Source organism: Cuculus canorus, chromosome 28 (assembly GCF_017976375.1).
Source record: "Cuculus canorus isolate bCucCan1 chromosome 28, bCucCan1.pri, whole genome shotgun sequence".
In the NCBI taxonomy this organism is placed as follows: Eukaryota; Metazoa; Chordata; class Aves; order Cuculiformes; family Cuculidae; genus Cuculus; species Cuculus canorus.
This window is the reverse complement of record NC_071428.1, coordinates 1,903,217-1,930,991: the sequence shown is the minus strand read 5'-3', so window position 1 is coordinate 1,930,991 and position 27,775 is coordinate 1,903,217. Positions and strand designations below refer to the sequence as shown.

At 51.3% G+C, this 27,775-nt stretch overlaps 1 protein-coding gene across 2 annotated transcripts; it reads right to left on the bottom strand.

The window, feature by feature from the left end:
* Window positions 1-60: 60 nt before the first annotated feature.
* On the bottom strand, window positions 61-27,492 carry POGZ (pogo transposable element derived with ZNF domain). Of its 2 annotated transcripts, none has more exons than XM_054050736.1 (18): window positions 27,280-27,492; window positions 18,069-18,193; window positions 13,536-13,711; window positions 12,595-12,703; window positions 11,368-11,661; window positions 9,704-9,907; window positions 9,173-9,282; window positions 8,465-8,796; window positions 7,600-7,754; window positions 7,052-7,152; window positions 6,123-6,269; window positions 5,459-5,593; window positions 4,352-4,521; window positions 3,694-3,834; window positions 3,025-3,084; window positions 2,598-2,710; window positions 1,880-1,904; window positions 61-1,751 (listed from the first exon to the last, which is right to left on the bottom strand). In XM_054050736.1, the coding sequence occupies exons 2-18, from the start codon at window positions 18,190-18,192 to the stop codon at window positions 179-181; spliced, it is 3,969 nt and encodes a 1,322-aa protein (XP_053906711.1). In that variant the 5' UTR covers window position 18,193; window positions 27,280-27,492; the 3' UTR covers window positions 61-178. The 2 variants fall into 2 exon arrangements, with proteins under 2 accessions (XP_053906711.1, XP_053906712.1); XM_054050737.1 differs by having other exon boundaries at window positions 11,482-11,661; window positions 27,280-27,489.
* Window positions 27,493-27,775: the final 283 nt, after the last annotated feature.

Below are 27,775 nucleotides of genomic sequence, written 5' to 3'. Positions count from 1 at the left end.
AGTGATTCTTTTCCTTTTAAAAAAGCACAAAACTTAGAAATGAACGGCATCGATGGCTATTGATCGGAGTGATCGCCTACCAATTTCCTACACCCACAAATCCACAGGGAATAATGGTCTCAGCCAACATTTATTTAAAAAATAACCCTTTCTGGATCCCAGGGCGCAGGGTCAGTGCTCACATTTCCATCAGATCCAAATCGGCATCCTCGAAGCCGTAGAAGGACTCAGTCTCGCTCTCCCCCTCGAAGAGCTGGTGGAGGATTTCTGGGTTCGCTGACTCCTCGGCCTGGGTCCGATCTGGGCCGGCGGCCGCCGCCTCCTCCAGCTGCTCCCCGTTCAGCTTCAGCTGCTCCTCCAGGGAGGCGATCAGCTCCTCCTGCATGTCGCCGTTGCGCGTGGGTGAGTTGGCTGTGCCGTCTGGCCCCGGCAACACGCTGGCCACCAGGAAGGACTGCTGCACCAGCTCCGGGGAGTCACTGATCACCTGCAGCACCTCCGCCAGCCAGCACAGCACCAGCTGGAGGAGAATGTCCGAGTCGCAGGTGGAGTCCGCCATCTCCTTGGCTTGCTCCTTCCATTTTTTATGCAAGAAGTTTTTCACAGTCCTGTTTATACAAACGTCCAGCGGTTGGATTTTGGAGCTGCAGCCGGCGGGGACCACAGCCGGCAGAGTGCTGGATGCGCTCAGCACGGAAAGTACCTCTTCTGAGAGGTGCGTTCGGTGGCAATCCAGCACCAGCATGCCCTTGCTGTTCTGGCACTCCGTGTGCTTCTGCCACACTCTGGAGGACCACAACTCCATGACTTCGTCGTCGCTGTATCCGTTCTCCTTTGCTTCCAACACGACGGATTCCGGCACGTTGGCGGGCTGCTGTACACGCCCCCTGTAGAAGACCAGCGTTGGGAGAACGCTTCCGTCAGCGAGGATGGTGAGGACGACGTCGCACCAAGGCTCCCCAGTCCCCACCGTCTGCAGAGCGTTTTCCTTTCGGTCATCGCTGCTCAGCACCTCCACGTCGAGGAAGAGAGAGATTTCATCAATGGCCGCGATCATGGAGAGGGGCAGGTCCTGAGTGTGGATCTGCCGCTGCACAAACTCAATGAAGCAGCTGGCATTGTCCTCCACGTCCTTGGGAAGCGGGTGGGCCACCGCCCGCCGTGTGTGCGTGCTGAGGTTGTGCCGCAGCATGAACCGCACCGCCCACTCGTAGGAGATCTTGAAGCCACCTTCCAGGGATCGCCCGATCTTGGTGGCTTTCTGGAAGAGTGTCTCCTCGTTCACGGGCAGCTGCTGCTCCCGTTGCATCAGGACCCACTCTGCCAGCTTCTCCTCAGCCTCCAGGCTGAGGTACTTGCCCTCCGACAGGGACGCCAAGTTCTCTTCTTGGAAAGCCTGAAACTTTCGCAGCCAGCGTTTGATCCGCCGCTGCGGGTTCCGGAAATGCTCCGCAGCTTGTTCCGTGCTGCAGCACAAAGCAAACAGTACGACCCGCAGCTTTTTAACTGAGAGCTGCTCCTTTCTGCTCGCTGGCTCGGGCTCCTTGGTTGGCTGCTCATCCTCCGGAGCACCAACGTGTAAACACTCCTCCTCCGGGCAGAGCAGGGGCCTCTCGTAGGCCGCAGGGGCCAGCTCGGCCTCCAGGTCATCTTTTGCTGGCAACACAGGCTTTGTTTTCACAGTAGCAGCTTTACTTGGGGAATACGCAGGGCAAGTGTTCTTCACGCTCTTGTCCTGGGGCTGGACGTGCCTTGAAGGGAGAGAACACAGGGCCTTAAAACCGAGACAGCAAAGCTGCGGAGAAAAAACAAAGAAAAACCCCAAGCCAACCCCACCAACAAAGAGCTGATGGCAAAGAAGAGTTCACAAAGAGTTTACCTGGAATGTGACATCCAAGCAGGCGCTGCAAGAAAAACAAAAAACCAAAAATATTTGTGGCTTAGCAGGCAAACAAGAATCAGAGCAAACAAACAAGTGCTCTTACAAGAGGAAGATGAGTCCCTCTGCTGCTCTGAGGCATCCCAATGTGCCATAGGAACCGCTAATTCTCATCTACCCCTTCAAACCCAGCCTCTTTCCACACCCAAGTCCTCTACCACCCAAAGTGAGAGCGAAAGCACTACCGATGGCCACAGCCAGCCAGCAAAACTTTGCATCCATTTAGAACAAGCAGATTGCGGTCAGGAAAGCCCAGCTTCGGCCGTATCCCCACAGGCAGCCCATCTCTGCAATGCACAGCAAGTGGCTGGAACGCCGCTTCTGGGCTCCATTCAAATCCCAGCGCCCACAGCTGCCCAAGGCCTCCGGGTGTCAGGGAGGTACAATGACGTCCCGGAGGAACACAGGAAATCGCTGAAGCCCATCATTGTCTCTCCCTGGGAAGATCTCTTGAGAACTGGACACAGGCGAGCTGAGCTCTCCCATCTCCATAACAATGGAGACTCAGCCAGGCTAAGCTGCATTTTATGAGAACTCAGGGCTGGGCGAGCGCTCAGCCTGATGCTAAACACGGATGTACTGACCTAGCATCAACAAACGATGCTGTTCTACCCTGTATTGATTTTTGTGGCTTTTCTGCTCCAATTCAGACTCTTACCTCGGAAAATAATGTTGCTGAACTCATGTGACGGATTGAAGACCAGGTGTTTGGCCATTGCGTCACCCTCGGATGTCACAAAGAGACAGGAGGAACAGGACAGCTTCACACCACTGGAAGGGGGCAAAAGGTAAAAGAAAATGAGAAGCGAGCTCGGTATCAGACATGAGACACATCCACCCCCTCCCAAACAACCAGGAAAAAGTCACCTCCAGCACACACAGGCAGCGTCCCCACCCGAAACCTTAACTCCTGCTGGAAGGCAATGGGAGTCTCAACACATTGCCCTTCATTCAACCTATTTGCCTGCGTTGCAAAGAATAAACAGAGCCTCTTCAGCAGGATGGGCCAGAACAGAGCTGGAAGATCAGAACACGAGTACACCCGAGATCCCCAGATGATTAAAATAAAACATGTGATCCATTACCAGGCAGTGTAGTTCTTAAACAGAGACAGGTATTTGGGACTCTTCCGCGGAACGTGGTTGCTGCAAGACAAAAGAGTTTGTGGAACACCAGGTTATTCCAGGTACTCATGGAGCTACAAACGCACACAAAGTACAGCCCGTTTGCAGAGATCCAGTCCTGGTTTCAATATTTCACCTGCCAGTCTTGCATTCAAGGACATGAAAATTCCATGTCTAAATAAAACATTGTTCAATATCATTTAGAAATGCTCAGATTCAGGAGGAACTACTGTTCTGCCTTCCTCTCCTGCGCCAACCCCAGTTCTGCACAGACCGCAGCCATGTAGGAATGCGACAGGACCCCCTCCTGTTCTTAATGTTTAAATTATTGGATCTAAGATGAGAATTTTGCAGGAAATCCCAGGAGCACTGGAAAATGCCAGTTTTTGGCAGCAGCACGCGGTCCACATCATTAGCTACGACCCTGACAGCCTGGAATGAATCCTTTAGCTCTTGTGCTATTTCCTCATCTCATCTGAAAGCCATCGCCCGATGCCTGTGCCGATACGGAACACATCCAGAGCCTTACAAACCACTGCAGGGACTGGAATTGCCCGATGGCCCTTTCTCACAGCACAGACAGACACAGAGGTGCAACTGCACCTCCAGGCAGGAAGGACTCGCACGTACTTGATCATGTGGTTGGCGTAAGCTCGAGAGCAGCAAGTGCTGTAGCGACACAGCGAGCAGTGCACGTAGGTAGGGAAGTGGTTCGGGAAGTCGGGGATTTCAAAGCTGCACTCCAGACAAGTCTGCCTGCCTAGGACGCTCCTGAAGAGAAGAGGGATGTTTTCGTTAGTGCCTGAATTGGTACCTCTGGAGTTACCGTAATTGCCAGGACAGAGGGGAATTTAATCACAGGTAAGATTTCAGAACCCTACAGCCAAGCTTTCCAGGGTGCCTCGGGGCCAGGCTGAACACCCCCTGCTCACTGCAGCCAGGAGCATCCAATTAAAGAGTAGATAATGAATACAAATAATTATAAATTTGGAAGACAAGGCAGCAGGATGGGGTGGGCAGGAAGCCCTTCTGCTCATGAAACACCTCTGTTTCTCTAACAGCACCTGGCTGATTTTGTATTTCAGTTTCGCCTCAAGGGCTTTCATAACCTCACTTAATCCTGGGTTTGGGGGAAGTTAGGTTCTCTATACATAAAGTTTCCTTGGCAACTGCTACGACAGAGCTGCTCATTGCCAAGGATCACGTTACCCCTCCCCGTGGCACTGAAAAGCCAACTACATTTCCCTTAAAACCCTTTTTAGTTTGGAATTTAGCAAAATGCTCTGACATTTTTTTGACCGCTCTCTTCTGGACGTTCCTCTGGACGGGTGGGTACAGGAAGATGGGCTGGGGATCTGTAGACGATAGCGGAGCGGATTCATGCCCAGCGCCCTGCGCCATGTCATTGGAGGATATCGGCACTGTCCGCGGCTGCCCTCTGGACGCCCTGATCGTAACCTGCAGAGAAAAGAATCACCCAGATCTGCTCAAAAAGGGCAGAACTGTTCAATCCTAATCCAGACTCCCTCGTTTGGAGAAGTCAGTCAGACTCTCAGGGGAGAAAAGACAGCGGCACCCAGGACACCATCGCTCCCGAAACAAGGAGGCAGCAGCCTAAGGCAGACTCAGGCCGTGAGCCCCAGAGAGAGCCCAGACCACAGAAGAGCTTGACCTCTGGCACATCACCCTCACCTCCTCTCCCTCGTGCATTCTTTCTATGAAGCAGATGATTATCTGGACACACAGCACGGACAGAATGCGAAGTGGTTTTCCATTTGAGCAAGCGTGGGTTTTGAGTGGTGCAGGTGAAGCAAACACCAGTTTTGCAGCGGTTAATGAATCACAGAATTATGGGATGGGTTGGGTTGGAAGGGATCTCAAAACCCATCCAGTCCCAACCCCTGCCACAGGCAGAGACACCTCCCACTGGACCAGGGGCTCCAAACGCCATCCAACCTGGCCTGGAACCCCTCCAGGGATGGGGCAGCCACCACCGCTCTGGGCAACCTGTTCCAGGGCCTCCCCGCCCTCACAGCAAAACATTTCTCCCCAAGATCTCATCTCATCTCAATCTCCCCTCTTCCAGCTCAAAACCACTCCCCTTGTCCTCTCCCTGCACTCCCTGATCCAGAGCCCCTCCTCAGCTTTCCTGGAGCCCCTTTCAGTCCTGGAAGCTGCTCTAAGATCTCCCCGCAGCCTTCTCTTCTCCAGGCTGAACAACGCCAACTCTCTCAGCCTGGCCTCGTATGGGAGGTGCTCCAGCCCTCGGATCATCTCTCCAGCCTCCTCTGGCCTCACTCCAACAGCTCCGTGTCCTTCCACACACACCAATACAGAGGCCATAGGCACTTACTGAGGACATGGGAAGAAGCTGCTGATAACTCAGATTCCTTACCTTGGTTCCAGGTTTCAATCCTTCTAACTGTTTGGGCTTTCGGAAAGTTTTGTGGTGCTGCAGCTTGTGTTCAATTTTATCCTTGGCAAACAGGAACTGGAGTCTGCATTTGTTGCAGTGATAAACGCTCTTCTTCTAAAGCAAAAGCAGATGAAATATATTTCGTTTTAGAGACAAAGAAGTCATTTTATCGAAAAAAAAAAACCAAAAAAGCAAAAGAAAAAAACCCCACTTTCCCCCTTTCTAAAGCCAAAGGGAACCCTATTTTTCACAAATGATGCTCAGAATTATTTATTACCCGGAGATAAAAAAATTTAACCCAATCAAGCCAAGCCTACTGTCGACTCAATGACTGCAAAAAGCAAACAGTCCATCAAGAAGTGCTTTGTCCTGTGCTAAGGAACAACGATCTGTGCTGCTCCCAAACAAGCAACGCTGCTTCTCTTCAGCACAATCCTTACGAAAAATCTAGAATGACAGCACGCAAATCGCATTTCTTACGGTGTGAATATAACATCGGCTAAAACCCCTCTTTCAACTCCGTTTTCTTTCTTTCTGTTTTTATTCCAAGCAATACTCAGCTAATCTCACACTTTCCGTCCACCGAATCTCTTGGAGAGGGAAGCACCTTGAGCAGAACAAGACGACGGGCCTGCCACGGTACCTGGTGCCTCATGAAGTGCTGCTGGAAGGCGTTGCCATTCTTGAAGACTTTGAGGCAGTAGGGGCAGAGCAGGTGCCGCGTGTCTTCGTGGATCATTCGGAAATGGCTGTCCACCTCAGAATAGAGCGAGGAACGGTACTGGCAGACCTAAAGAAGCAGAGGGAAAGAGTTAACTGAAAAAAGAGGGACTGGTCTCACATCCACCGTCACAATGCCAGATGCCCGGAGCTGCTTATCAGTGGAGCTGAGGAGCCTGGTCCTGAAGATCCTGCTGGCTTATCCCAACTGCAGTGCATGTTCAGAGTAGACTGAGGAAACGGCTTTGAACAACTTGTACAGAAAGGAAGTGGTGATGATTCAAACTCCAGATCCAAGAAAAAAAAAGGGAGAGACGCTCAATGCAAAGCAACTGGAATAAACTGAAGAGCAGTTTATCCACGGTCTAAGTGAAATGCAGAATTTGAAGCATAATCTGCTTTAACACAACATATTTTACAGGTTTCTTCCCTGATTTTTCTAGTTGGAGGGACAGTGTTAGGACTGTGGAGTGGAGAGGACACATGGAGTCAACGCGAGCACAAAGCCCACAGCAACACAGTGTCAAGAAAAGGCATCACACAGGCAACCAATCTCATCTGTCCCAGAGTGACAACTCCTCCTCAGGGCACAGCGATTGCCTGCAGGCCTTGAGAGGGAACAGGGCTAAACAAGAGTGCTGGGATCTGGTGGGAAACATCCACCTCCCCATGCTACCCTCACAGCTGTTGGTCTTCTCCAAGTCCATGCCTGGGAAGAAACGTAGTGGGGTCCACAGCCCTGTTCCATGGCCCCTGTCTGGTCTGGACTCCCAAGAGCCATAGAAGGTGCCAGATCTCCTCCCGTTCTCCAGTGTCCATGGATGAAATTCAGCCCCCAAAGTGCTTTCATACCTGACAAACGTAGGGCATCTCGCCGGGCTTGTGGGTGTCCTTCATGTGCTGCAGGAACATTGGCTCGCTCTCAAACGCCCACTCACAGATCTTGCATTTTGCTGTGAAGGAAAGGAAAAGCAGGTAACAGCCAGGGGACAAAAACCCATTACAAGTTTCTTTGGTCCCTTAAAACAAAATGAACTCCCCCAAAACGAGCTCTGAACTCTCTAAATTGGGGAGACAACGCGATATATTCTGAGAGGTTTCCAAAAGGCAGAAAAATGTCTCTTACACAAAACAGCAGGTACAGAGGCCCCTAATGAAGGAACTTTGAGTGATTTCAGATCAAATGCCACCCTGCTGACAAATTTGATTCCACTCTGACATCATATTGAACTCAAGCTCTAAAAGACTCTTGACAGAGGTTTGCAGAATTGTAGCTTGGATGGATTTTCTGGCGGTCCGCAACAAGGGGTGAGGCAGAACAGACACCGCTTCCTCAACAGATCCCCAGGGATTAAGACACAGAACCTTCTTGAATGTAAACAACAGCAAACACAACTTACTAGTGGACTCGTAGGGGCTGTGGACATTCTCCAGGTGGCACTGCAGCTGGAATGGCGTGGAGAACTGCCGGTAACAATGCTGGCAGATGGTGTGGACGTCAACCTCCCCATTCTGCTGGTCCAGCTCAACGTGGTGTTTCATGTGGTTCATGAATCTTTGGGAGGTGAAGAGATAGCACATGAACAGAAACTCAGGCACTTTGCACCTGTAACCCTGAACGCATTATGAACGCTACACACATTTTTCTAACGGCATTGAGACATTTTGTTCTTGCTCTTCCCATCAAAAGCAAGCAATATCCCCTTTTATCCAGCCACCTCCCACTCTTCAAGTCCACAGGAAGCAGGAGAAGAGCTTTGGCAGCACAGGGGCTGTGCTACTTGTTTTGAGCATTCTGGCACCAACCAGGCGTTTCACTTATGATGAAAAAATATTTCAACTTGCAAGACAAATAAACAGTCCAGCTGCAGCCGAACACCACAGCGGCCTGCTCAGAACAGTGTTTCATACAAGAATTTCCTCCCTCTGCTGAAAAAGCATTGAGTAAAAATGCAAAGAGTAGCTCTTCAAGAATAATTACTTGCTACTACTCATTAAGACAAATGATGAGCAAAGGAGGCATCTCTGCTGAAGAACACAAGCGTATTTATTCTAACCAAATAGTCTTCTTACAGTATTTTCCCTGCCTGAACTATAGCATGACAGGCACATCTCTCCCTTTTGCACTTCAGTCCTGTCTTAAGCTGCAACACAGGGAAGCCGCAGGGCCTGAGACCAACGCTTACACCTCATTTTCACTTCCTACAGATGAGGGGTGTTCAGAACCCTGCGGAGTGTGCATGTGGCACTACACTCCCCACTTACCGTATGTTGTTCTTTAGCCTCTTGGTGCAATGCGGACACCTGAAGGAAGTTGGAACCTTGGGGAAGTTCAGCAGCTGGCTCACTTTGCCACCGTCTCTGCCGTAGTAGAAATCATCCACCAACATAATGAGCTTACTTTGGGATGAGTCAACTATGCTTTCACTCAGCTCCGGAGCTTTAGCAGGCGGGGACAGCGCAGGGATAGGGGTGGAAGAGGGAGGTGAAGCAATAGCTATTTTTTCTGGAGAGGGAGGCTTTGCAGATTGACTATTTGGTTCAGATTCTACAGGTTTTCTTTTCTTGAGGAATTCAACCATTTCAGGGCAGCAGTACTGGAAGGAAAACAAAACCAACAACCCCCCCCCACATTAGAGTGTACCTAGGAAGAACTAGAAATGCTGTTAAACAGAAACTAAACAGTACTAAGAAATGGCAGAAGAACTCTTGGAAACTCTCAAATGAAGAACAATGCTGAGTCAACATCAAATGTTCTGGTTTGAGTGTTTAGGGATGCATAAGATCAGGAGTTAAATGTATCTCCTGACACCAAGAGGACATAAAGATGAGGACACTGTGGAAGGTCTTTCAAAGGCCTCTCCCTGTCTCCTAGTTACGTTCTCCCCTGTGGAAGCCCCTGACCCAGGGAGAAGATCTGTTCTTTGCACTCCATTACGCGCACCTGCTGCCCATCCTGGAAGGGTTACTTACACACATGTGTCCTCTTAAAGCTTCAGTGACTCGGAACTGCGCGTCACACCTTGGGCAGACCTTTCTGCCACTGTCTTGCAAATCAAAGGTGGGAATAGGAGATGAACTGACTGTGGGAAAAACAGAAAAAAAAAATGATAATTCTCATACTTCATCCCAAATCCAGGCACTCTTTTTGGCATCTGGGAATACTTCGGTTTCAAAAGCTGCACTTTTAACGACTAATGAGACTAAAAGAGACCACGCCGTACAAAGGTGCTTTCTTTCGAGGAAGAGAAGCAAAGATTTCATCCCCTTGCCTCCTTCTGCAGATTTCAAGCTCGTAGTAAAGCTACAGCACCAATAATTCCAAATGAAAAATAATGCAAGCAAGCAAACGCCCACAAACAAAACACAATCACCGCATTACAATGGGCCAATAACAAAGCAGAAGAAACTAATGGCAAAGCTTTTCAAGCGCTTGTCCCTGTCACTCCAGAGAAGTAACTCCTGACTGTTCAGCAGCCTCCATCACGCCGCTGCCGCCCGTACCTTTTGATGACGACGACGACGATGACTCTGACACACTGGATCTCTGGGATCCATGCACAGGGCTGCTGTTGGAAACCACCAGTGGGCCAGGGCTCTGTCCTAATGAGGGAACAGTGTTCAGGGTGTTCACCAGCTTTGCAACCTCGTTGCTGTTCTCACCACTCACTCCGGGTCTCTTCACCGTCACAAAGCTTGCGATACTCACTGCCAAGGGATCAAGGAGTCAATACAATCAGATCCACGGTGTGAATACCGCCCCATCCCACACGCCTTGTCTCTTGTTCTTCTACCTTGAAGCTTCGCCAAAGACAACTCAGCCACCAATGATCTCGCCCAGCCATGCAAAGGCTGGCAGGATTGGGAAAGGGAATTAATTTCCCATACCTTCCAGATTACACTCTAAGATACGAGGTGTGTCCTGACATGAACTCAACAGGACACTGATTGGCACACAAATTACCTGTATTTCTTCTCTAAATGCAGCTCTACGCGATTATGGCCACTGAAAGCTAAAAATAATCTGGTTACTTGCTGGGTGAAGAAGCACTTTTTCTCTTTTTAAGCTGTTCGTCTCTGTTCTCGAGCAATCATTTCACTAACAAATTCAGCCAACGTTAGAAAAAAAAAAGCACCAGAGCTAATGTAAACTTCATCTTTCAAACCCACAAGTGATTGTAACCAACAGGATTTTTCACTTTTGGGGACTGCTAATTGATGGTGTTAGATCACACCACAAAACAAAAGCTAATCAGTTCTCAAGCCAAACTGACGTGGTGTCAGGATTATCCTGTTTCCAGGTAGATAAGGGAGATGAAGTTGGAGCCACTGACAGAGGCAAAGACAGAACCCAGGAACTCTGTCCCAGTTCCAGCTGGGATTGGGTTCATTTTCTCCCTCGGAACTGGTGCTGTGTTTGGATTCTGCATAAGAACAGTGCTGATAACACACCGTGTTTACAGGTGTTGCCATGTGATGCTTACACCAAGCCAAGGACTTCCCACCTTCCCACACTCTGCTGGTGAGCAGGCGCACAAGAAGCTGGGAGAATGCCCGGTCAGGACACTGACCCAAAGTGGCCAAAGGCATGTTCCATCCCATCCAATGTCATGCCCAGTACGTAACTGGGGGCAAGGAACTTACCAGGGCAGAATTGCTGCTTGGGAATGGGCTGGGCATCAGCCAGCAGCAGAGAGCCATTACATCGCACATCACTAGTTTTGCACGCTCTTACCATTATTATTATTATTATTATTATTATTATTATTATTATTATTATTATTATTGTCTCCCCCTTCGCTCTCCTATTAAACTCTTGTATCTCAACTCACCAATTCTATGTTTTTTCCTTCAATTCTCTCCCCCACCCCAACAGGGAGAGGGAAGAGCGAGCAGGCAGCTGCCTGCTGGTTAAAACCAGGATCAATACAGCCCTTTTCTGTCATCTTTTGACTGTCAGCATCCCCGTGGCCAAAGGGCAGAGCTGTCTGACTCCCTCCACAAACACCATAGCTGTTCCGACGCCACAGCCGGCACCACAGTTACTCCAACCCCGCCACAACTCCTGACTCAACTCCTGCTTTTCAGCTGCCACGACGAACGTTTGAGGCTCAAATAAGACAGTGCCACATGCTCGAGTACCCTGGCTTCTCCGTGGCGAGTCTTACCTAATTTGGGGTTAGTAGCTTGACTGGCCTGCCCTGGCTGCGGCACAGTTAACTGTCCCAGTGCTGCTGGCTGCGTCGCAGTAGGAGTTGTGGAGGTGCTGGGAGTGGACTTACTTTGCTGTTGTGCCTGGGACTGCGGAACAGTGCTCCGGATGGTGAGCGTGGCCGGAATGACCGTAGTGAAAGTGTTGGTGGTGGGTCGGACCGGCATGGTTGTACCGGGTCTCACCTGGGCCATCTGAGAGAACACCTGAGGAACGCCAACCGCTGGTTTAACGAACTGGGTACCTGGGGCTTCAGAACAAATGAACAAACAGGGCAGATCAAGGAATCGAATCCATTCTTAGCAGATCAACACCCCAGCACAACCCATCTCCAACACTGTCGAGTTCCCAGAAATCCTGCTGATTGCAGTGGAAGTTTTAGAAGTTCAGCTCCTTAATTTAACTTCCCAAGCAGACTGAAAACAAACGTGGATGCAGACAGAACGAAGATTGTTTCGACAATTTTTTTTAGGTGGAATTTCCCAAAAGGTCCAAGTTTAGCCCAAGCTTATGAGCATAAATCCCACTGGCTTCCACAGGCCTTACGGTCCTCCTCACTAGGCCCACCAGAAACCCCTGAGGCTTCGAACGGATGAACAAGGATGATCCCACAGCTGCAAAGCAGTTTAGGACATGAGGCCCCAAGGATTTGCTCTGATGAGTGAAAGGTGATTCACTGCCAGGCTTGCTGCTTTGCTGCAAGGCAGGTACTGCTGCCTCACAGGTCATTAGTCTTTCTGCCAGCACATGACATGGTCTGGTAGCAGAAATCAGTGCTAGAAAACTCACCCTTGGGGTAAGGCAGGGATTCCAAGCAGCTGGGGAGCACCAGCACGGCATGGAGAGATTGAGAGGGAGAAGTAGGGGTGCTTAGGGCTGGGATCTTGCAGTTAAGTTAAGCAAAGAGGTTGGACTATAGGGTGTGCTGTGAGGCCGGTGTTCCCTCCAGCTGGAAGTCTTCTACACTGCGAAGCGGTTCGTTAGCATGATCAAAGGGTTTGTTACTATTGCTCTGCTGCAAACCAACCAGTGGAACCACAGCCACAAGCAGGGACAAATCTCACCCACCACAGAGCTGACCCCACCTCTTTAGAGCCCCTGGAAACACAGATAGCAAATATACCTTTTTTAGCCTTTGGCACTCTAAGAAAGACACAACCATGGCTTTGGTTTTGGTGCTCACCTGGGACGAGGGTGATGGGCCGAACTGTCTGCCCTTGCTGCACGTTCAGAACAATCCCCACTTGGTTCATCGTGTTCTGTACAGGCCGCACGTTCCTCACAGGAAACCCCTGCAGTCAAACAGCACCGTTACCGTTAACAGACCGATCACAACTGCAGCACTTCAAATCTGAGCTTCCTATCCTAAAAACCAAATAAACAAAGCGAAATCCCCCTAGCACCGCATTTCCAGACCCAGCTACGAGGCCACGCTGCTCACAGCCAGCACCAGCGCAGCAGCAGGGCCACCCTCACCAGGCTCTACAATGTTCCACCACAGCCTCCACCTCACCCTCTCTTCCCCAAAGCACCTACAGAAACCTTCTTCCAGGCCTTAAACGATTTATAAATCCATACTGGAAGCAGAGGCAGTTCCCTGGGAGAGAAAATGTTGTAGCACACAAAGACAAATCTTTAAATTCACTTTTCTGTTCTCAAAAGCAGGAACCCTGACACTGCTTTTGCAGGAGTGCTTCCCCAGGGAAATGCTTAAAGAAGCCAGTGGACACAAAAAATTACCTGCAAGCTTCCCAGGAAAATAAAACAAAGCAGTTAAATATCCAGTGAGTCAAATTCTGGCAGTGTGGACGGACTCACCTGCAGCAGGGAGCCAGGCGCGACTGCAAGGCTGTGAGCAAGAGACAGCGGGAAGCCCAGCAGCCCTGCGCCAGCTCCACAGGACCTGCTGCTGGGTGGAACGCGGCCAATTCCCTCCATTGATTCCCCTACAAATCAACTGGGAACACAGGCTGCTTCCAAACAAAGCTATTCCTAATCTACAGGAATTAAAACCCAAACCCAAACAGATTTCAGCTCAAGTGTAACAGAAGCGCACAAGAACAACTGAAACAGGCATCTGGGTATCCCGTAACGGAGAGCAGTCTGCCAGGGATGAGCGCTCACCTGGGTGGTTATGAAGATGGGCTGGCTGGGCACCGGGGAGTTGGTGACGTGGTTGGCATTCTGCATGATCTGCACAGGCCGCAGGACTGGCTGCGTGACCATCGTGCCCAGGCCCGAGGTGGGGTTCTGGGCGAGGATGAGCGGCTGCCCGCTCTGCTGCACCAGGGGGTTGCCAGCTGCAAGAAACAGAGACAGCAAGCATCACACCTGTGTGGTACAACAGCTGCTGCTTCTCCGCACACACCTCTGCTGCAATCGCAGGTGTCAGCAGTTGAATGCATTTTCCAGAGCACGCTTTAAGCATAAACTTGTGACAATATCCAGTCCTTCTACACATTGTTTTCATATTCCTATTTAGGCAGAGATTTTTCCCAGCTGCCTAGGAACTAGGTGTTCCCATCCCTTTGCCTTGAGCAACATCAGACTCCTGCATGAGCCACCACAGTGCAAGAAAACACCTTTTCCACTATTATTAAGTAAAAGTTCACCTGTTGGCACCACTGGGCAAACTCCCCCTGAACCACCACAACCCCTGCACGGGATGTACACCAGAGGTAGAGCAACACCGACCGTTTCCAAACGGCATCGGCAATCACGGACCACCAGGGACACCGGATTCTGCTGAGGGCGTCAATGCACAAAGGACCAGGGGACACGGGAATTCTGGAGTAACGTAGTTACTGTCAGCATCCTCAGGGAGAGAGGAGACCACAGGACTGGCCCTGCACAGCGTGGCAGACAGACAAACTGCAGCGTTAAGAGACCGAGAACATCTGGAGCACCCTGCAGTCCTGACCTGCGCTCTGGGTCATGAGTATACCTTAGAACAGCTCAAAGTGCTGGTTCTCTTGACTCAAAAGGGGAACGTTCTGCTTCAAAAGACACTTAAGATGGGGAAGAGGCAGTAGTTTCACCCGCTAAGCTTAATACTGCCCAATAGTGAAGTGTTTCACACAAGTTCTTTGCTACAACAGCGCGTTCTGCCATCACAAATGACCGAGTTACTGCACCCTGTCGAGACCCCACGTCAGCCCAACCCCATGGTCCACGTGGGTGCTCCCAACCAGCGCCGATGGAAGTAAAACCACTCAGCTTAACACACCTGCAGGGGGTTTACACCAAGGGATTGTATTCAGCATTTGCCTGTTTGGCAGGAACTGGCACTTTCCGTGGAGCAGCAGCACCTCGATTCCCTGCAGTTGTGCTGATGCACCTGCCAGGGAGCTCCGACACCAGCATGACCCACCACAGCACCCAGAGGGGATTCCCTGATGCATTTTCTCTGTCTACGTCCGGTATGGACGTGCTGCTTATGGCTACGGCTGCCCAGTAACCCCACTGGGAAGGTCTGTCCTCAGGCGCACCCCACCCTGTGACACGCTGACTCCCAACGTCCCATGGCCACTGCCAGAGGTTCCTATCGCTCTCCCTTACCGCAGATGAAGGAGTCCTCCTACTGCTTTGTGAGCTGTGAACCACATGGATCATGCTCTGCCTCGGATATCGATTTCATGGCAGGCTGCAGCCAGCAGAACTGTTCAGTCACTAGAAAACAGCAAGCTCTGTCTCTCATAGAATCATAGAATCACCAGGTTAGAAAGGATCCACCGGATCATCGAGTCCAACCATTCCTAACACTCCCTTAAACCATGTCCCTCAGCCCTTCATCCACCCGTTCCTTAAACGCCTCCAGGGAAGGTGACTCGATCACCTCCCTGAGCAGCCTCTGCCAGTGCCCGATGACTCTTTCTGTGAAGAATTTTTTTCTGATATCCAGCCTGACCCTCCCTTGGCGGAGCTTCAGGCCATTCCCCTCCTGGCGCCTTCCCTTCTCGCAGGGTTTTCCTCTGCACAGTTGTCCAAGGGCTGTCTGTGACCACCAACTGTCCCCAGGAGAAGCCACAGTCACCAGCTCCTGGCCATTCCAGCTCACACTGGCCCCACAGACACTCGCTGGCGGCCACCTGTGTCCTTCAGCCGAGATCCCATCATCCCACGAGTGCTCCTGGTTCCACCAGCTCTCACTGTCCAACACAGTGGGCTTGCAGTGTTTCCACAGACAAGGAATTCACACCAGGAACGCCTTCCAGTCACTCTTGTCAACCTGGGGCCAGTGTGGCACCAAACAACGATCAGAGGAGGCTTCCATCTACCACTGCTGCTTGCTGGCACCCAAGAGCAACGCAAGACAGCTCCCGTGCTCTTCAAATCCATTCCCACAAAGCCTGGCAGGTTGATCCCTGCTCTAAGAAAAAGCATATCCTTCATGACATAGGAAGCACTTGGAGTGGACCAGGAGTAGCTGCTGCTGTAAGGCCACTCTCTGGGCGAAAGGGTGGCCAAGCCTGATGGCATGGAACCCACCTCACTTTTCTGTCAGTGCTTTTATGGATACAAAGACTCCACGGAAATGGGCAGACGCACATCTGACACTAGCTCTGCAGGCAGACTGAACAGCACAATAAACCAGTCCGAGTGGACACGGGTAGAGCTAAAAGCTACCAAACGAAACGAGGAAAGCAAAAATTAGGCCGAGTGTCGCTTAAAATATATTCAGCTTTCAGTAGTTTTTCCTTTTATGTCCCAGTAATTTGAGACATTTTGTAACTAATCCACAGGGAAAAACATGGATCCAGTAGAAAGAAGGAAAGAGATAAGCTACGAGATGTTCCATCTTTAGTTTGGAAATCCTGTTTCTAGATTTTTGGACGTCATTTCTGCCTGGTTCAGCCAACGTTGGTCACAGGAGAATGGTGGTTTGTGTTCATCACCGTTAAAGAATCCAACACGTCTGTTAATGTCGGGTCTTGAAAGGTCAATATTTACCAACATGGATGCTGTTATTTAAGAAAAGGATAAAATTAAGGCCTCCAGGCTTTCTCATGAGTTACACCGTACAGGGGAGAAAAAAACCAACCCAAAACTCCAGCAAACCTGCACCCAGGGAGAATGGGCAGATTTAACGGGTCTTTTTCAGCCCCAGCTTGTAAATCTTCTTAATTAATGTAAAACAAAATGCAAGCTGACAGCCATGAGCATAAAAACAGATTGCTGCAAGCTGGGATGACTCCAGATATCTCTCACTGCATGAGCGTTCTGCAGTCACGGCTTTGACTGGGCTGTGACCTGCAGTTACCAGGCCAGCAGGGGCGGTGGGGACCAAGGAGGCGACAGACATTCTTGTGTGCTTCGCCACTCAAAATCCCTGCTGGCAGCAGGTCAAGAAGGATTCCCTGCAAGTCGAAGGCACAGCATGGGAGCTGGGAACAACCTGGTGAACACATCTCTTGGGAAAGAGGGGCTGCGCTGTAGCCTGAAGAGTTTTGTTTGCGTTGGTGCTGAAGTTTCAGGGCCAAACCATCCTCTGCTGCAGCACCACCAGCAGCCGCTCTTCACCCACACAAGGCTGATTTCTACTCCAGCAGCTTAAAACTACACAAACACGACCCGCACCACTGGCAGCCGGTCTTCACCCACACCTGCTCTTCACCCACACGGAGTTCATTTCCACTCCAGCAGATCAGAAGCACAGAAACACAACCTTCATCACTAGCTCACCCTGCCACACACAGCCCACACCACGATGTGGAGCGCTTTGCTTCCACAACACCAACCTAACTGGCCAGGCTGCCAGGTGATAAATCCTGCCTGGTTGGAAAGGAAACATGTTCTGTGGCTGGAAAGGTCATTTCCCTCCCTGCTCTCCTCGAAAGCAACCACACTGAGAAGCTCAAGATGTTCCAGCAGCCTAAGGACAGCTCTCTGACCAAGAGCCACTCGAGAAGTTTGGCAGACCCTCCCTGTCATGCAGACCTGCTCTGCAGGGCAGAAACCACTCCCGACAAGCAGCACAAGAGAAGAATCATGGAATCATTAAGGTTGGAAAAGCCCTCTAAGATCATTCAGTCCAACCGTCACCCGTCAGCACATTCCATTTGCAGAAAATAGGCACAAGAAAAAAAATCAACTGAAACTGGTTCTAGCACATGATGGGCTGAAGAAGTAACGATAAACCAGCGTTCAGTCTCCCTGGATGTCAGGTAAGTCGCAGGAAATGCAACTCCCCAACCCAATACCTGGCTCCTCACTCATTTCAAACTGTCAGAAAGACCCAGAGCCTGTCACCACGGAGTGCCGAGATGCGCTGAAGCACCTTGTCAGAGAACATACATCACCTACCACATAAACCACCAATTCTCTGCTTTCAGGAAACTCCTGCCTCAGCTGTAGGACATGACGAAGCCCAACAGAGCTCCCTTCTCGTTTTCAAACAGGCCACCCTTTCCAGCATCAGGAATCATTCACTTCTCCTGCACAGAGTTCACCTCCCAAATTCCGATTCCCAGGTTCCCGGCACTCTGCCTGGCACTCGAGAGCTCCATCCACAACTTCAGACACCAGAGTTTCTCACATCACTCATTAACAGGTTTTCGCTATCAACTACAACTGGATAGGACAGAACCAACCTCTGCCATTTCCCTTCCATTTTAACACCAGTAACAGGAATAATTCAAAACTAAATCAGCTCGTTACCCGTAGCAGTTTTATCAACTGAATTATAATCCTCAACAACAGAATCTTCAATCACATCACTGATTTTCTGCCATGGCTCCAGCTCCTCCTCCTCACATTCCATAAATAGGTCCGTGTCCGCCATCCTGCAAAGGAAAAAAAAGAAACCTTTATTGGAAAACCGTGTCTTGTCAGGTGGCAAAAGTCTCATGATAAGAAAAATTCACCCGGAAATATGAACACTTTTATCTCCTGGTATCCCAAAGGTAAAAAAAGGACTCCATATCCTCACCTTCCTGGAGCAGGGAATGTGACAATCAATCACCAATCAGCTCGAAGGAATAAAAAGTGAAGGGGGTTTCTGTGATGAGATCCACAGTTATTGGCTTTCAAACCAACCAAACGTTCTTGTGATCTCTGGACCAGAGCACCCAATTCACCTGTCCCACCACACCCAGTGCTGTGGAAAACCACCATCATAGATTCATAGTCATGGAGCAGGTTGGGTTGGAAGAGACCTCAAAGCCTATTCAGTTCCACTCCCTGCCATGAGAAGGGACACCTCCCTTGAGGAGCGGGGCGGGGGCTGGATCAGGGGGCTCCGAGCCCCATCCAACCTGGCCTTGAACCCCTCCAGGGATGGGGCAGCCACCACTGCCTTTCTCAACTAAGAAAAAAGACATCAGACAATTCCAGCTTCTTTCCTCTCCTCTAGTAAGCCTCTCCCATTCTTGCCAGCCATTGCTAAAATTCCTATTTCAACAACATGCGTGTGAAACAGGGAAGCGGGAATACAGGTAATTCCGTAAGGATGGGGTGCATCCCTGCTGGTAGAATGACATTTAACCCTACAACCTGCAGTGTTACTTTTTGTTCCACTCTTTAGATCTCTTCCCTCTTTGTTTGCTTTTCTGAGCACTACTGATCCCGAACGGTTTTACGGCGTTACCCACAGTGACAGTCAGGTGTTTTTTCTCCCGGGGCTGGCTCTAACCCAGACCTCCGGGATGTACAAGTATGCGTGTGCTGAAGTTGAGTTCAATTAAACACTCAATCCATCAAGCCAGAATTAAACCGAGGATCATTCACAATTACCACAGCCTTGGAGGTCCTACAGGAGATCCGGGAGGCTGGGAAGCAGCCACCAAAGGCTGCAAAAAGCTGATGGTCACTGGGATCACTGGGGTCGGACCAGCAGTCAGACATTGCCAACCACACTCCAACAGCTCGCCAGCCTGGCAAGAGCTTTCTCCCAGACCTCTGTTTGCTCCGTTTCAGGATCCGGCTGTTTCCAAGCTTCACTCACAAGTGATGCTGATGGAAATTTTTGATTATCCTTAACAATATATTTAAGAGTCTTTAACCAATAGGGCTGATGGGAGCAGCTCTGCTGCATCACAACCGCTGGCTCCGAGAACACGTGGAACTCCAGCTCCAGATGCTCTGGGACAGGCGAGTCTGTGAGTGGGCACGGATAGCGGAGGGAGGCCAGGTGGATTGCCTGTCCTGCCAGGAACAGCCCAGGTTCCATCTCCTACAGCATCGTGTGATCCAGGAACCGAACACACACAACCAGGTACGCCTTCACCACTCCAAACCAGCAAGCGCATCGTAGTTGTTGACAACGAGGTCATTAAATACTCCTGGAAGGCTTAACCTTGCTGAACACACAAACCACCACTGATAAACACAGCCTAAACCAAATCACCCCAATACCCCATCCAAATTCTTGCTCCTGAACACTGCACCAAGCAGCAGCTGTTTAAACATCCCCACTGATGTTCTCAGAGACGCAGACCTAAAACTTGGCTGATTTATAGCCAAATATCTCATAATCAATGAGAAAAAACAGCTGGCAAAGAAAAAAATCAATAAATCAAGCCTGTTGTCGAATTACATGCGTATATTTAAAAAAAAAAAAAGCAGAGTATTGTAGTAATCTTAATAAGCAATTAACCAAGTGTGTTGCATTAAGCGTGGCAAAGCTCCCATTCTCCATGGCACCACCGCCCGCATGCTTCAAAGGCCTCACCACTTCTTCATTCCCATAAAACCTGCAGCGTGGAAGGAATTTTATTAACCTCCTCTCAGAGGTGGGAAAGGGAGCGTGGTGAAATCCAGTGAGGGCAAAGCTTCCAGGAGCAGCAAAGGAGCTCGGGCAGGAATAAACACGGAGGTGCCCAGATTTGAGCACAAACTAACATTTCCTCCCTATCCTGTTATAAAAAAAAAAAATAAAAGATGACAAAGTCATTCCTGAAGGGCAAATGGGAAGCAAACAGATTCCTAGAAACAGAGCTGTAAGGTACAGGCTGACGCTTGGGATCTGCTCAGCAGAGGAAGGCAGGAATCCAAAAGCCTTAAAGGTTATTTTCTCTACCTGTTAACTTTTTTATAATTACAAGATCTTAGTGAAAAGCAGCAAAATCCGACGTGGGATACACCAAGAGCTTGAAAGGATCTCTGTCACGGCTGACCAATACTTGCAGATTTATAATTTCCAACATTCATCCTTCAAGGAAACATCTAGAAAAGAACCCCCCTGAAGCCTCTCGGACAAAGCTGCTCTGACGCCGACAGCAGAAACTATTTGTCTGGAATCATATTACTCCGCGCCGGACAAGGAGCAGCGCCTTCCCGCTGCAGCGATGGGCGGGCTATAAATAGCCAGGATAAATAACCTGCTCTATTAATTACAGAGCACACACGGGCCTGCCCGGGGGCTAGAGATGGGGAAGTCTGCATTCATTGTAAAAAAAAAATATATATTATTCACCACCTCCTGATTATTCAGGAGATGGGAAGACAAAACGCTGAGGAGTCGGTAGTTACAAGCCTCCTCCAACACCCGCTCGCATTATGCGCAGAGCATTTCATCTCTCCTATCAGCCGCATGGAGAAAATGTCTCCTCGTATCTAGAGTGTAACAGCTTTGTTTTTCCAAGCTTTGATCTTGAATATTTTTGTGCGTAAGGAGCCTTTGCTCAATAAAATGATGAATCCCGCTGATAAACACTCCGCATTTAGCTCTTCAGTGTGGGGCTGGCAGATGCCTGGTGGAGAATATGGATGCCAAATGATTTACAAAATAAATGACAAAGTGTTCCAGAGACACGGCGAGAAATGAGCCCCGTGGAGAGAAAGCCTTCAGCTGGAAATGGGACAGGACCCTCTGTGAAGAGCCAGGATTCATCGGCCTTGAACAACCAACGGCACAGCTGCAGGACGCAACCCCTGGATCTTCTGTCAGCCAATGTGGTTCATGCTCACCACTGCCGTACAAGGGAAGAGCCAACAGCCGTCAGACGCTGGTATCGGCCACCAGACACCAGTATTGGCTACCAGAAGCCGGCAAAGGCGACTGACCACACGGTTACACTCCCTAACCAACAGGACGGCCACTTCTACTGCAAAGCCAGCAGCAAGGAGGTTTTATTTGATGGGGTCGTCAGGAGAAGAGGAGAAACCCAGTCCTCCCCTGCGCGTTACTGCCAACAAAATAAACTCTCCCTTGTAATCCCAATGGAAATCTGGAATCTCCAATCCGATTGCGTTCTTTTAGCAACGAGCCACTTCCATGTAGAGGGCAAATCTAAACGCTGTGGGCTGCTGTGACTCCTCCAGAGAAGACCGAACAGGTCGGAAGGATGAACCCCTCACATCTCTGCTTTGGAAGACCACGAGCACTGTCAGTCCTCACACTCAGCCCGGTTTCCCTGCCGAAGTGAGGTGGCCAACAACACAGAATCACAAGGTTGGAAAAGACCCATTGGATCACCGAGTCCAACCATTCCTAACACTCCCTTAAACCATGTCCCTCAGCACTTCATCCACCCGTTCCTTAAACACCTCCAGGGAAGGCGACTCGACCCCCTCCCTGGGCAGCTGTTCCAGTGCCCAATGACTCTTACTGTGAAGATTTTTTTTCTGATATCCAACCTGAACCTCCCCTGATGGAGCTTCAGGCCATTCCCTCTTGTCCTGTCCCCTGTCTCTTGTCAACAGACTCGCTACCACAACACAAGTTTTAACCAGCGACCCCACTGCCTCAGCGATGCAAGCGGAAAGGAACCGGCCCCGTGTGTTTCGCATTACCCGAGGCACTTGTGGATGGCAGGTTTTCCAGGCCAGCTGCAGCCCACGGCAGCTGTGGCTCCCGGCGGGATCTCCAGGCTGTGTATTTGGTTTCATTCCCAGCTTGGTATTGTTTGACACCAAGCAAACAATTTCCGACACGCACGCTGTACACACACTTCTCTGGAAAAAGGACTTCAAATTAACGACTCGTTCAGTGTTTCTCAAAACTCACATGATGGGATGTACTGCCCTTGCTAGAGAAGCTTCACTTTAAGGTTTTTAATTAAAATAAAGTATAAATACATTGGTACTCATCAGGGCACTGCCAGCGGTCCAGATTCTGCCTTCTGGGTGAAATTGCTAGCACTGCGCTCAGTCTTGAAGGCACACAAGCAGGGCACGAATAAACGGGCACCCCGAGATTCTGCCAGCTTGGTACAGCACACAGCAGACTTCTGCTCCAAGATGGAACCAAGAGAAGGGACAGGGACCAGAGAGCACCATCTGACAAGGATGGGGACCACAGAGCATTGTCTGGTAGGGACAGGGACCATCACCCCGAACCTCATAACGCTCTCCCTCCAGCAGTATGGATAAAGCCACTGACCTCACTGACAGGCAAACAAGGAATTCATCAGCCTTGCATGGATGAAATGCAGAAGCTGTGACAGCACTATGCAGTACCCAGCAACCTCCGCTCCCCACCTCCTGCTCCCCTTCAGCTCCTTCTCTTGCCTTTCCCTGGATAGGAAGGAACTCCAGAGCAAACACATTCACGCTCTGACCATCACAAATTCAGTCACCTTCAATAACAGGCACCCTAATCCTAAAGGATCTCACCAAGTCCTCACAAATCCCCAATTAAAGCCTTATTCCCTTTCCAAGAGAGAATATGCGTCTCCGTGTGAGTCCACAGTGTACACCCCAAGTGACTCCACAGTGAGAACCAAACCCAGTACCAGCACAGGACGTTAACTCACAGGATTCTCTCTTTTCTAAAGGAAAGCCTCCCACCCGCGCTCCCAGACAACCACTAGTGAAGAAGGTGAGGAAACAGTTCACTAACTCTAAAGGTGGGCCTTGCATCTCTCCAAGGATTTAGCACAGGGGTGGCTTCTGCAAGCCCTCGCACAGCGTTCCTGCCTTATCCCCGGTGCCACCCCCGGCAGCAGGGACAGAGCAGTTTGGGACAGAGCCGGTACAAAGCACAGAGGACAAGGAGTGAAACCCTGCAACACATCCGCGTTGGAATCTCCACAACAGCTCCACGAGAGATGATGTTGGAGGTAGGAAGAAACACAACCAGGGTAAAACGCATCCTCCCAACTCCCTGAAACACCGAGAACGTGGTCATTCCATCCTGTGGCAAAGGCAGCAAGAGTTGTGCACAGACTACAGCCCAGATTACGTCTTCAGCACCAAGTGTATCAACTTCCCTTACCCTTCCTGAGCCAGGTCTGTCAGCTGTTAGCGTCAGGCTAGATTTGCTGCTGTGGATGCAGTTTCAGCACGGTTACAATGCTATCCACACCCCAGTCCTATCCAAAAGTACGTATTCCTAATTAATTGACCATGACATGTTCTTCACTGCTACAGAAACATGGTCAACCTCCTACCCTCCCGACAGTCCAGAAGAGAAAACTGAGCTCTAAGACCGAGGGTCTGTCTTTAGAAGACCAACAAACAAGCCCAAGAGATGATTCAACATGTACTCCAGGACCGAAATCAATGCATAAATCAAATTCTCTCATCGGAGTTCTCCCTCTGAATGGTGACTTTTCTCCATTCCATCTTCCAAGGGTGAACGTGCAGCCTCAACACAACTGCCGTCTCATTACTTATTTTCTCGCTTATTTTCGATAATGTGTACTCAACAGCAAGGGGCAGATGCCAACTTTCAGAACCCAGAGACCTGACGAGGTGCCATTAAATGCAAATGAATCCTACGATCAAGGTTCCCGCTGTCAGACGCGCGGCAATCCATGCCCTGAGAGAGAAAGAATACTCTTCAGCAGCTTTTAACAAGTTGGCACAGCCAAAAGCTGATACAATCTGAGCGATGAAACACACGCTGGATGATGGTTTCATCACTGTTTACATGGTGATCCACCAGGAGCGACGCTTCCGGAAGAGAGGAGGCAAAAGCACCGCGCAGGCGAATGCCAGGGTTCAACAGTTGCATCCTTCAGGGCAAGGTAAATTTACTCCTTATTGATGGACGTGGTTGGCTTGGCTTTGCTGGGCACTGAGCTCGTTTCCAGGGCACAATACCTTTCCTACAAATGCCATCGGTTTAAGTCCTACATATTTTAATAAAGTCTTTGAAGTGCGTGATGCCTGCTAATTATTACACACTCAATTATGATGATCGTTATCTACCTTAAAGTTTGAGCTGCAGAGCGATGAAAACAAACCGCTTTCTGAGTCTCTGCAGCGTGGTGTTAATGCTTCTGGTGCATTTTGTGGGCATGGGGCTGCGGTGAAGCTTCTAGAGGGCAGGAGTGCATCCAGAACCACGCTTCCACCACCAGCTCTTTGGTGAGGAGACAGCATTGAGCGCTCTGCTTGTGCCAGTGTGGGTGCAAGTCTGCTCGCATAGAGACAGCTGGAGGTTCTCTGGTCTCCAAGGGATGGTGTACACCAAAAGCATAACCGTACGTACCCACAAAGACCAAAGGAAGCATAAGGGACATCCATGGAACCCTGCACCCGGATGGAGCTTAAAGCCGCAGCAGAGAGTGAGCATTCCAGACAGGCAGCCCTGCAGGATGGCCTTACACACACAGATAAAGACAACTGAAAAAGATGTGCATGCAGCCAGCTTGGCTCCACACTCAAGGGTAAGAATTGCAGCAACCTGAAGCTATGAGTCTACACAGAGTAGGGAAGATGTGCAATTCCCATATCCTGGCAAAGCATTCCCTCAAAGGAGCAACAGATCCCCCCCGATCCCTCACTCCTGCCCCAGTTGGCATCTTGGGTGACAGCCACAACTGCTGCCAAGTCAATAAAAACAAAGCTGTGCATGTTGTCATGGGTTGCGTGTGTTCTGGAAGGGTGCTGGGCAGCAGGATCCGTGCCTCTCCATCTCCACACATGCTTTAGGCCACATCCCAGCCAAGAAGAAGCTGCAGGGAGCAGGGATATCCCAAAAGAGCAGCCTGGGCTCCCCAAATACTCAGAAGAGCAAGACCACCGCAAGGGCCAGGCAAACGTCTCAATGATACCACGCATCTGATTTTGGACGCATCTAGGCAGGAACACCAGCCATGGGCTTCCTGCATGAAGTCTTTCATGGAACCCAGCCCTGCTCCAGAAGAGCCTGCTACACCGAATTCCTGACTCGGCAATGGGGCAGGCGAGCGGGAACACGCCGCTTACTGGGGAGCGCTCCGACCAAGGGAGCGAGCAATCCAAGATTCCTTGTCATCGCAAGAGGATGGGCAGGCCAGGAAGCAGAAGCAGAGGGATGCGAAACCGAGCGAGAGGCATGGGAATCCAAAAGAGAGGGCCTGCAGGCTCAGAGAAACAAATGGGAGTGAGCGGCTCCCCTCTACATCTGCTCAGCTATGCTGGAAGAGCCCCTCTATGGGGCTGGCAGGAGGGACCCCTCCTCCCCAGAAGACACTGAGAGGAGGGCAGGTGAGCAGCCCCCCACCCAGGGGAGCCACTAAAGCCCTGGAGAGGGGGAGCCACGCTGGGAAGGTGGGAAGCGAGCAGGACAAGGGGGGGTTCCTCACTCTCCACAGCGGTGAAGGAGATCCCCGCTCAGCCCTCACTGCCCTGAAAAGGGGCACAAAGAGCATTTCTCCCTAGGAGCCCCTGAACACCCCCTACCTCAGTGTTAACCCCCTAAAAACGGGGTAGGGCAGGCATTTCCATAGAATCATAGAACATTTTGGGTTGGAAGGGACCTTAAAGATCATCCAGTTCCAACCTCCTGCCATGGGCAGGGACATCCCACTGGCTCAGGCTGCCCAAGGCCCATCCAACCTGGCCTTGAACCCCTCCAGGGATGGGGCAGCCACAGCTTCCGTGGGCAACGTGTTCCAAGGCTTCACCACTCTTATCATGGAGAAATTCCTCCTCATGTCCAGTCTAACTCTGCCCCTCTCCAGTTTATCCCCATTCCCCCTCGTCCCATCCTCACAGCCTTTATGAACAGCCCCTCTCCTGGAGCCCCTTCAGGTACTGGAAGGTCACTCTAAGGTCTCCTCAGAGCCTTCTCTTCTCCACAACCCCAACTCTCTCAGCCTGTCCTCGGACGGGAGGTGCTTCAGCCCTCGCAGCATCCTCGGAGCCTCCTCTGGACCCGTTCCAACAGTTCCATCTCCTCCTTCTGTTGAGGATTCCAGAACTGGACCCAATCCTTCAGATGAGGTCTCAAAAAGAGGGGCCAAATTTTGCCACAATAACCCCTGGAATCTCCCCTCCCTCAACCCCCCCCCAGCCTGAACTGCCCCCAAAAAGAGGCAGGTGTTTTTTTTTTCCCACAGAAGCTCCAGGAACACCCCCCTCAGCATTAAATGCCTCCAAAACGGGGAGAGGGGGCCGTTTGTCCACAGCAGCCCCTGAAGCCCTTCCCCCCCCATTGTGGTGCCTAAGAAAGAGAGAGGGAAAATAATCCCCGTGCCTAACATGGCCGCCCACCCAGCGCAGGCGGAGGGGGAGGCGCGGCGGGGCGAGGCGGCCGCCCCCTCCCCAGGGATGTGCAGCGGAGCGGTGGTGGTGGTTGTATTGGGAGGGGACTTCTTTGGCGGGCGGAGGGAGCAGTCGGTGCCGCCTCACAGGCGCCCCTAAACTGAAAGGGGAGGGGGGGCGCGCGGATCCCTCCGCTCACCCGTGCGCAAAGGGGCGCGCACGAATCCCTCCGCCCGGCGACAGGGGGGCGGGCACGCGCTGTGTGATCTGCCCTCTCTGCCGTATCCCTCCGCCCGCCCCGACAGCGTATCCCTCCGCCCGCGCAGCGCGGCCGCCGCGGCTCCTCCCCATCCCCCGCCTCCTCCTCCCCCGCCGCCGCCGCCGCCGCTTTGTGTCCACCGCGCGCAGCCCCCACTCCCTTTCTCCGCTGGTTCGATCCGGTTCCACACACCCACACCCCCCCCCCTTCCTCCTTCTTCTCCACCCGCCCCCCGTCACCCCCGAGCCGCCTCACCTGCCGCCTCTGCCGCGCTGTTCCTGCCGCCGCCGCTCGCTCCTAACGGGTCCCGCCGCGCTGCGGGCGAGGCCGCCGGCAGGGGAGGGCAGGTGGCATCAGCGGACGAGGAGGAGGGATGGATGCCCGTCCCCTCTCTGCGTGCGCCTCCCCCCCCACCCCCCGACCCCGTGGGAGAGAAAAAAGAGCGCCCGGCGGGCTGATACACGCGCGAGGCGCCCACACACATATACACACACACACAAAAAACGGGGGCCCGGCCGGCGGAGGGATACGGTGACGTCATTTCCTTCTGGCTCGCTGAACGCCGCGGGGATTGGCGCGCGGGCCGTGACGTCACCGCCGGGGTGGGAGGGGGGAAGGGGCGGGCGCAGGAGTGCGAGCGGTGGGGTTCGGGGTGAGGGAAGGCGGGCGGGAATGGCGCCTGACAGCCCTGGTGTGGCTGCAGTGCTCCCTCACAGTGCTCCCCCAGCCCCTCACAGTGCCACCCCCACAG